The sequence below is a fragment of the Paramisgurnus dabryanus genome, chromosome 19, assembly GCF_030506205.2.
Source record: "Paramisgurnus dabryanus chromosome 19, PD_genome_1.1, whole genome shotgun sequence".
NCBI classification, from domain to species: Eukaryota; Metazoa; Chordata; class Actinopteri; order Cypriniformes; family Cobitidae; genus Paramisgurnus; species Paramisgurnus dabryanus.
In genome coordinates this window covers 24,575,073-24,585,275 of record NC_133355.1, presented here as the reverse complement: position 1 = coordinate 24,585,275, position 10,203 = coordinate 24,575,073, and the positions used below count along the sequence as shown (strand labels likewise).

At 37.1% G+C, this 10,203-nt stretch overlaps 2 protein-coding genes across 2 annotated transcripts; one reads left to right on the top strand and one right to left on the bottom strand.

The window, feature by feature from the left end:
* Positions 1-398: 398 nt before the first annotated feature.
* Positions 399-4,148, top strand: csnk2b (casein kinase 2, beta polypeptide). Its single transcript, XM_065294457.1, has 7 exons — positions 399-492; positions 1,036-1,116; positions 1,650-1,752; positions 2,423-2,538; positions 2,652-2,727; positions 3,041-3,230; positions 3,353-4,148. The coding sequence occupies exons 2-7, from the start codon at positions 1,045-1,047 to the stop codon at positions 3,441-3,443; spliced, it is 648 nt and encodes a 215-aa protein (XP_065150529.1). The 5' UTR covers positions 399-492; positions 1,036-1,044; the 3' UTR covers positions 3,444-4,148.
* Positions 4,149-5,994: 1,846 nt separating this feature from the next.
* Positions 5,995-10,122, bottom strand: pdia8 (protein disulfide isomerase family A, member 8). The gene is made up of 13 exons (XM_065294017.2): positions 9,828-10,122; positions 9,362-9,440; positions 8,822-8,939; positions 8,618-8,725; positions 8,333-8,462; positions 8,071-8,184; positions 7,812-7,937; positions 7,454-7,636; positions 6,820-6,928; positions 6,614-6,742; positions 6,448-6,527; positions 6,303-6,360; positions 5,995-6,155 (listed from the first exon to the last, which is right to left on the bottom strand). Exons 1-13 carry the CDS (start codon positions 9,992-9,994, stop codon positions 6,066-6,068), a joined length of 1,491 nt encoding a protein of 496 aa, XP_065150089.1. The 5' UTR covers positions 9,995-10,122; the 3' UTR covers positions 5,995-6,065.
* Between the last annotated feature and the right edge of the window lie 81 nt (positions 10,123-10,203).

Below are 10,203 nucleotides of genomic sequence, written 5' to 3'. Positions count from 1 at the left end.
TGTAAAGGGGGTAAATTTTGATCATGATTTTGAATGGAAGTCAATGACGCTCTCTGGCGGTTGGGTATACCAAGATGGCGGCTCGAACTCTGCGCTGGCTTCACGTCACGCAGTTACGTCAAGCGTTCTATGCGCAATCCAGTCATTTATATAGATCAGTGGCGTAATCCCTAAATTCGGCACAACACCACATTTCTTTAAAATGTTATACTTTTTCTACTTTTAAATATACGGGTAAGGTAACTATGGAAGCCGGGATTTGTTTATACTTAATATTAGGCACTATAAATGAGGAACATTTAAGTAAATGTTATTAAAAATGCTGACGTTCATTCGGTGTTTATTAGACACTACAAAAAACTACAAATCCCTCCAACCGAACTCCTGCAGCCGGAAGTGACCTGCCTTATGGTCACGTGATCAAGCCCGGAACACGCCAATCAGCGTTCGATTGTGTCGCTGCGGCTAACGTCGACTCGGGAGATCCTTGAGGTAACACGAATAAACGTTTTAATGAAAATTAAACATTTAACAGTTTAGATAGTTATCCAGTTTTGGCCTAGTTCTGTACATTTATTGCTAGTTTTATGAATAAAGACTCTTTCCGGTCGACAGATCTTTAGATACAGTTAATAATTTATTGCGGCCTAGTCTGACGTGTTAGCTAGAACCGATATGCTAAACCAATTTTGCGTTATTCCAGTACCATAAACAGTACACATAAATGTACATGTCTATTGTTTCCAAAATCCAATGTTAACGCAAAATCGTCTATATTCTTGGTCAAAATGTAAGTTACCTCATTATTTGAATAATTTATTGCTAAGGCTAGAGAGGATAACCAGCAGCCTATCTTAACATGCGCCAACACAGGTCGGGTCAATGTTTACGCGGCTCTATACTTTATATATATTTAACTATCGTAACCTTTATATTTCTTAAAACATAGTTTATTACCTGTAACGTATTAACATTGTTGTATGTTACCTATAGACGGTGCTTTATTTTGTAATGTTACTCTATTTCTCTCCCCAGTTTCCCAACATGAGTAGCTCCGAGGAAGTATCGTGGATTTCTTGGTTTTGTGGTCTACGGGGAAACGAGTTCTTCTGTGAGGTTTGTGTTAGTTTTTGGTTACAGCCTTTTCGTGTACATGTATTCATATACTGTTTCGTTATCACTTAAGTAAAGGGGGTGTATGCTCTCTCAATATTGTGTTGTATCTAAAAAGTAAGGGATAATTTATAGGCAGCATAAGTCTTGTATCACACTAAAGGGGCTTATTTCGCGATAACGACCGGCTGCCTGTACCTTATCCCGCTTACACCTTATAAGTAAATTATGGAACAATAAATATTGATTTTAAATATTTTACTAGATAATTGGCAACAAATGCAGACCTTTAACAAAATATTTCGGGTTTTAAGACGTTTAAATGCCAATAAGCACATTATTTGGTTTAATCATTTGTAAATATAATGATATTAAAAGACATATTTATATTATATTGTTTTATTTTATTGTAATATTAAACTGTAGCATCCGGTGTTTACCGTGTTATTTGTTTTGAGTGGTTGTTATCTGGGAATAACAAACACGCAGATGTCACCTTATTACTTATTACTCTTATCTGTCATCGTGCATTACAGGTGGATGAAGACTACATTCAGGACAAGTTTAATCTTACAGGACTCAATGAGCAAGTTCCCCATTACAGACAAGCCCTTGATATGATCCTGGATCTGGAACCTGGTCAGTAATGTTTTGATGTCACACAAGTCTTTTTTTCCTCTAAAAATGGGTTTATCAGAATGGTTTGTACTACCACAGATTACCACTGTACAAACAAGAAGACATGTCTTAAAGTCCTTGCTAGGGTTGGGCCATAAATTGCCTGCGATTTTTTTTTTCATGCGCATGTCATCAGTAAAGCTGGTTTTGTGATTAGTAGTAAATTGCCATCACCTGCTTTCAAATGAAGCTGCATTTACTACACAGCGCCGTATTTCACAGAGAAGCTTGGCAAAATCGCAATGATAATCGTGGATAAATCGCCTCCGATAATGAATGCGATTTTGCTTAGCTTCTTTGTGAAATACGGCTCTATGTAGCACATGCCGCTCCATCTGAAAACAGGTGATGGCGATTTACTACTAATCACCAAACCGGCTTTCCTGATGAGAATCGCAGGCGATTTATCACCCACCCCTAGTCCTTTCCTTAAACCTAATGCATAAATCTACCACCTCTGAAGGAAAATCAGTTTGTTCTGCTTATCTGCTATGTATGTATTAAGAGAGAACCTGTTTATTTTTTTCTTTGCTGCTTTCATCATTTGACGTTGACATTGTACCGCTAAACACTGTGTTTTTATATACCTATATTATGAAAAAAATTTATGATTTTTTTTTTAATGTAACAGATGAGGAGCTCGAGGACAACCCAAATCAGAGCGACCTGATAGAGCAGGCTGCTGAAATGCTCTACGGACTCATCCACGCACGGTACATCCTAACTAACCGCGGCATTGCCCAGATGGTACGTCTCAACTTGACCAATTTCTTATTTAATTTGTATTATTTCTAAGAGCATTGTAGCTGTCAGAATCAGTGCTGCATTGTGAGGATGTTTGTTTTGCTTTTTGATTTCAGCTGGAGAAGTATCAACAGGGTGACTTTGGCTATTGCCCTCGTGTTTACTGTGAGAATCAGCCAATGCTGCCCATTGGTGAGTATTTAGTGCATACTTTTAATCCTATGTTCTGTGCTTTTACTTCTCAATATGGTAAAAATATATTTGCTTAATCAACACAAACTCTGTACACTCTTTCCCTGCCATTCGTCAATTAATAATAATGAAAATAATAAAAAATGCTGGCGGGGAAAGAGTTAATGAATAAGCATTCATAGCAATGTTGTGCACAATAATGAATGCTTGGATAGTATTATAAGCCAAGGATGATTTTGGTGAAGCAAATGAAGCCTCTGTGCCAGTAACAGTCAAGTTGAGTGAATATGATGTCTTTTTTTTTTGTTTCCAGGGCTATCCGACATCCCTGGTGAGGCCATGGTTAAGCTATACTGCCCTAAATGTATGGATGTGTACACACCGAAGTCATCCAGGCACCATCACACTGATGGAGCCTATTTTGGTACTGGCTTCCCACACATGCTTTTTATGGTGCATCCTGAGTACCGGCCAAAGAGGCCCGCCAACCAGTTTGTGCCCAGGTTTGTGTTTTCTTTATTTAGCAACTGTCTACTGTTCAACTTGAATCTTCAAAATCTCCAAATTGCCTTTAGGTACACCGTATTGACTGCAAAGCTTAATAAGTTATTTTATTCTCTTGCAGGCTGTATGGTTTTAAGATTCACCCAATGGCTTACCAGCTACAGCTGCAGGCAGCCTCCAGCTTCAAGAGCCCTGTCAAAGCAATCCGTTAAGAACATGAAGACACGGGAGGGGGTGGGATCGGGTGGGTTGCGTGCGTGTCTACATTGTCCCACTCTTCTACTACAGTTTATACTAGATTTGACCGACACACATTGAAATGTGGAGAGAGTAAGACTGTATTACACACTTTGGGGAGAAACAAAAACCTTACCTCTGAGACTCTGTACGGACAATGGGGTGTTCCTTGTAAATCAATTTGAGTTCTTAACCTTAAGATAGAAATTAAAGTTATAATTAAAGATAGATACATGAATGTTGCTCTTGTAAGACGGCTCTGGTCATGTTTATTTTAGATCATCAAGGTCAAGTAATGCTACCATTCAATATTATCAGGAATTGATATGGTTGATGGGGTTGACATCATTCATTCCCCTCTTTGATTAGACCAGATATTTAGCTTACTTTAAACAGTTGTTGCATGGAAAGGCAGAACATTTCATTTAAGTATTTAGTTTTAATGATCAGTTTTGCATTCCTCTTCAGAAGAGAGGCGACCTGCTGAGTTCCTCCAGCATCGAGATTACTTACGAGAGATTTTACTACAGTAAAGGACGTTTTTATGTTCGGTATGGGCCCAGGTTTTCTTCCCTGTATTTTTTGTGAGTGCTTTGTTTTTGTGTGTTTTCCCCCTTTTTTCTTTTACAGCTGTTTAGGAACCAGGGTTCAGAATTCACAATAAATGTCTTTTCCTATAACTAGTGTTGGTGTTGTCCATGTCTGTAAGGGGTTTGAGAACATTAAAGATATTGACGCTTTAGGATATTTACAGACAGAAGCTTTTGAGAGCTTTTTAAGAATAATTAAATTCTCTGTGAATGTCATGAAAAAGCAGCATTATGTTATAGCATTATGTGTCCTATAAAATATTTACCAGGTGACGAAGTGTACGAAAATGCATGAAATGCATTTTTAATCTTTGTTAATGTTAGTTAATATATTTTTTTTTAATTGTTCTTGTTAGTTCACGGTGCAAATGTTAACACGGTTTTGATAAAGTATTAGTTATTGTTGAAATTAACATTAAAAAAGATTAATAAATGCTGTATAATTGCAGTTCATTATTAGTTCATGTTAACTAATTTTGTTAACTAATGAACCTTATTGTAAAGTGTTACCAAAATAAGTACTATAGCGCACTACATCACCACTGACCAGAATCATGTAGGGTTATATTATTTACTGTTGCGTGTTATGTTATTATTAGTTTGTAGCTTGCACGTATAAGCCCATATGCCAAAAAATAAATTTAAATATATACATTTTAAAGAAACTAATGCATAAATTTATTTTTAATTTTTAAAATATATTTTTAGTTTTATATAAAGTGTGTATAAAATGTATACGTATGTATAAAATATAAAAAAGTATATGTTTGCAGTTGAAAATATATTTAGTTTAAATCTTATGTTTGCAGGTTTGTTACATAAAAAGTTTTTTTTCTAATGCGACATGAATATAAATATTTTAAAATATATTAATTTTTTTAAATGGCCAAATATATTGGTGAAAAATACATTTTTGTAAACATACTTCAAAATATATTTCAGCACATATTTTTGAATGTTTTTTGTACATTTTAAATTATATTAAAAAAAATATTTTTTGCCAAATCCCATACTGGATTACATTTGAAAATTATTTTCTTTTTCATTCAAAAACGAATAAATTTGCCTGAAAACCCAAAATAATTACAATGAACATTAATAATCAATCAGTATATATTATATATATTTTTATATACACTTTTACTAGGCCTATTTTAGACTGATGACACATTCTGGCATTTTAGCACAAATATATTTTGCTGGTGAATCCAACAGTATTGGAATAAATAAAAAAACAGCCATTAGCAAGTCATTTCTCTTTATTAGCAAAGTTCAGAATTTCTTTCGTTTAGTATTTGCTTGTTTAGCATTAAATATCAAACTCAGCTGAACAGAGAACTTTAAAATGTCAAACAAATGACCTACATAATAAATCTTAAGGCAGAAGTTGTAGAAAACTTGACAACAACAATTTACTGTAGGCTATAAACTACAGCATCCATCCTGCACCCAAATGCCACCAACAGTTAAATACCTTAAGCGATTATGTTCAACCTATTTGTCACAATAGAGCTCATTTGCTTACTTTTGATGAACTAAAACATTTATAGAAAATAAGGCATCATGCCATTTGATCAGTTCAGTAGCAAATCAGTGGAAATTACCATCCAATGGCGTTGAATGACTGTATCCAAATAGACACAAATAAAAATAAATAGTCACATAAATAATAAACAACAATAATAAATGCAGACTGACCAGTAGTTGCACAGATTAAAAGTCAGTAAAGCTCATGCAGCAGATATTAACAATAAACATCAATGATAAAACACCAAAACAGGGCTATACCATAAATAAGTAACAGTCTATTTTCTATTAAGTGGACAAGTTGAACCTTATATTTTAAATAATACATTGTTTTCATTTCAAATTTTCTTTCAATTTAAAGTATTTTGATGGCTAAACTGATTAATCTGCGCTTCAGACTCTGGAGTCAAACTAAATTCACAATTTGTACATCATACACCCTCAAAAATAAATAAATAAATACATTTCATAAAAGCCTATTTATAATTCCTCCTTCACTCCATTTAGCACTAGGGAATTTGACGCCTCTCGCTTCAAAAAGTTGATGAAGTCTTTCACTTCACGAGCTCCCTGTAAACAAATCCATTAATGTAACAACAAAATGCAATAAAAAAATGATAAAGATATAATGATGATTCATGAACACAATTCATATGCGAGTTTAAATGAGTTCAAGCAACTTAAAAATATAAACGTTACAAGATACATAAATTGTACCTCATATCTCTTTGGCTCATCTTTCCGTCCAGCAGGGGCAAAATATATGGTGGGAAAACTGTAAAAAATAATAAAACATTACTTTTTGTGCTATATTATTGAGCACATAAGATTTGATGAGTGATGGTAAGATTTGAACACATGCCCTTGCACATCATAGCCCTGCGGGACATCATTGGCTGTCGCATCCATCTTGGCGATTACAATACCGGGATCACTGTATAGCTGAAAGACCAGAACGATTAGAAAAACGTGACATGATTCATTAGATAAAAGAGATCAAAGGTACCATGATGTTTCTGAGGGATTACCTGTTCTCCAAGCTCTTTATATTTGGGCTCCAGGTTTTTACAGTGGCCACACCACGGAGCATAAAACTCAATAAGGACGTCCTTCTCCGGATCATTTACTATCTCTTCAAAAGTATCTGCCACAACTACCTGTCCACAAACACAAGCTCATTGTACCATTTATAGTGATGCTGTTAATCTCCACAAATCAAAGTTGCACCACTAACCTTGACCGGGCCATCGTTTTTGGCAGGCGCAGGCTCTGATTTAATATAACGTTTAAGTCGCCCAGCATAATAGTCCTCTAGAAAACTCTCTAAAGACTTCCCGTCTCGTCTGAAGATGGATATATTTATAGTTAAACACAGAAAATTAAACGGATTACAGGGCGTTGACTGTAGCGACATAAGTCAGGACAGATGCTACAATTGAAGGACAGTCATTAAAAACAATTCTTTTTTCGAGGGCGCTCGATGCCAAGTTCGTCACAACATGTATGTAGTCCGTTATGTGTGTTGTTCATCATTTCAAAATATGTGTCCTGCACTTCACGTGTCTTGTCAAAATAAGTGCCTGCTACAGACGCGTCTAAAGGGTTTATGATAAAAGAGACGCTCGCGTTTGGCAGATACTCGCATAATCTCATGCGTAATCAGAGTTTACTGTTAAGGGAGTGTCTTGCGTGTACAAACGGTTTTGACGCGTGTGCAGCAGGCACTTATTTTGACAAAACACGTGATGCACATTGTTCACATGATGCAACAAACACATATTTTGAAAAAGCAAGCAACACACGACACTCCGAACACTCCGAATTTGCACCCCTCGGATGAGCAGTCACGAGCCGCCACTGTTACTTACGTAAACTCCACCCTCATGGTGTATTTGTGCCCGGTTCGTGTTCTGATGGTGACAAAGGGCAGCTCGGCTCCATCTGATGTCCCCAGACCAAATTCATCTTCAAGCTCTTCCAGAAAGTCATTACGGTTAGCCACCGAGTACAAAAGACCTTGAGAACTGCACTTCGATGCAACCTTTAATACTCTAAACATAAACAAGACAGAGAAAATCATATAGAGAGACAGAATGAACAGCTCAAATGTAAAAGATAAAGCAAAGGGAGACGACTCCGCACCGGACCTGCACAGGAGTCGCCGACTTCGGCACGCATCCGGCCCAGAGTGGTCTGTTGTATGAGTATACACATTTACCGACTCACCTGTTTCGCCAATAGTTTGAGCCTTTAGGATTGCGAAGGTAATCCAGGTCATAGTATGCAGTCAGCAAATCCCTCTTCCTCAAAGCATCCTTATTTTCTTTGGTCAGGTGGGGACAGAGTCCAAAACTGCAGAGCAATACTAATAATTACATTTCTTGCACTTATCTTATGTGATGGTGTATGTATGACGTGCATGTGTCCATATATGAATGCATAAGTCATGTTAAATTTCTCATGTGATGTGCATGTGTCTGCTCACATGTTATCTCGAATGAAGCGCCGCAGGCCTGTGATGGACAGGGATCCTCTGTGGTGCACTACACTCTCTTCAAACTTACTGCTCAGTCTCGGGGGTCTGAAGAGAAGCACAGACCTGTAGGGAAAAGCATTCCCGTTAATACACTCGGCAGTAAATGTTGCTCATATTCTCTCCTCCAACCCAGCCGTCAGAGTCAGAGCACTTTAGGCTAAGCCCTGTTTCATGTCTTTTCATTCAATTTCTTTTGAATGTTCGCTCTTACTCTGATGTGACGTCGTATTTGCGTCCCAGTTCGAGGTCTGTGGTGTGGGCAAAGCGGAAGCTGTCTCTCATTAAATTGGCTCCTTTAAGGAACTCGGCCAGTTGAGAGCTGTCACTCCCTGAGAAAAACCCTGAGAAACAGATGCATGAGGCTTGACAATCAGGTATAACTTTACATTAAATACATGAATACATTTTCTACAATGAATGATAAAATCCTGTGAAAACACCACACAATAAAGAGATTATATAATATACAAAAGCCAATCAATAAATCACCAATTACCAACTACACTGGCATCAAAGTTGTTAATGAAGTTTTCCAGGTCATATTCACTGTGTAAAGGGACAGAGTCCGGTCCTGCCTGTTTCTTCATATAGCTCACAATTCCATCTGCAAACATTTGGACACTGAATCCACAATCATGATAATAATACCACATGCATATTTCAACTTATAAACATAAGAAACACATAAAGTAAAGCGCACCGGCTGAGCGTGGCCCATCGTACGACGATGATTCATGTCCATTTCTGAATATTTTGAGCGTTGGGTATCCGGTGACACCATATTTCTTACACGTTTCTGTACTGGCAGTACAGTCCACCTGAACACAAGAATGTCACGCATCTTATAATCAAATATATTACTCAATTCATTCATCTTTATTCATGCACACCCCTAAAAGCCAATTTGATGCTTTATCAAATTTAAACAATAAACAGATAATTCATGAGTTTGCATTAACATGTAATAAATAGGTTGGAATGCTCCCCACTCTTTAACTGGGATAGATGTACAAGCAGAGAGGGAGGTGATGGGGTGGAGGAGGGATGCTGCAAAAACTGTCATTGTAGAGAGGTGAGTGACAGCTATAAAGACCGCTTCGTGAGAATTGGTTGGATTTCATGACCATGCCCCTTAAATAAATACCTAACTTTGTAAGACTACTCCAAGCAGTTTGCTAAAAACGGCAGCAGATCCTTTTTGGTTTGATAATTATGCTACATTTACATCTAAAGCATTCACCTTAGCCAGTGTTACTGTTCCCTTCAGTCGAGAAGCAGCACTTTCAAACTCTGGGGCAAGTTTCTTACAATGACCACACCTGCAAACAACAAAAAGAAAACAGAGAAGATAAATCAACTGCTGTAATAATGAGGTAAAGGATTCAGCAATAATACTAAACACTACAATCGACATATGGATAATAATGTACCTATTTTTAGAATTTTCCTAAAAATGATAAAGTTATGCTTATAAGATTATATATAAACATTTCATCAATTATAACAAGTATTGTGAAAATACAAAGCTCTTGCATCGGAAGTCAGCTGAATTCAGGTACCATGGACAGCTCACTATACCGGAACAACAATACACCGCACAATAAAAGCGCAGCGAATGCATGAGAAATGACATTCTTATTTATATTATAACACATAATGTTAAAATTTGCATCGCTATATTTATAAATGTATTATCAGTCACTCACCATGGAGCATAAAACTTCACCAGCAGGGTCTCGTGCTCAGGCGCGATGTAATCGAAGTCCTCGTCTTTGAGCTCGACCACATTACTCCGCGCACACAATGACGAGCTCAACATACACAGAACTAACACAAAATTGTTCTTCAGCATGGTTAGTGTGAATAACGTCATGACTGTAAAAACACAAAGTGAACTACAAAAGAATCGTATACGATCCTAACCGGGCGGTTTCTACCGTTCTTTGCGTGCCCGTGTAGGGGGCGGGATGAAAACGGAATGTGTCACGGAGGTAGGCGATGATTGGCTAGAATTCTACAGCTGATGAGATGTAAATCAGCCATTGGTGGATTTCTCTGTCACTCATAGCGCATCCCGCTGTG

Coding starts and splice junctions, on each gene's coding strand:
- pdia8 (XM_065294017.2), bottom strand. CDS start 9,994: ATGACGTTATTCACACTAACCATGCTGAAGAACAATTTTGTGTTAGTT. Junction 8,940..9,361: donor GAACAGTAACACTGGCTAAG/GTGAATGCTTTA, acceptor TCTTGTGTTCAG/GTGGACTGTACTGCCAGTAC. Junction 8,463..8,617: donor CTTTGATGCCAGTGTAGTTG/GTAATTGGTGAT, acceptor TCTGTTTCTCAG/GGTTTTTCTCAGGGAGTGAC.
- csnk2b (XM_065294457.1), top strand. CDS start 1,045: ATGAGTAGCTCCGAGGAAGTATCGTGGATTTCTTGGTTTTGTGGTCTA. Junction 1,753..2,422: donor GATCCTGGATCTGGAACCTG/GTCAGTAATGTT, acceptor TTAATGTAACAG/ATGAGGAGCTCGAGGACAAC. Junction 2,539..2,651: donor ACCGCGGCATTGCCCAGATG/GTACGTCTCAAC, acceptor TTTTGATTTCAG/CTGGAGAAGTATCAACAGGG.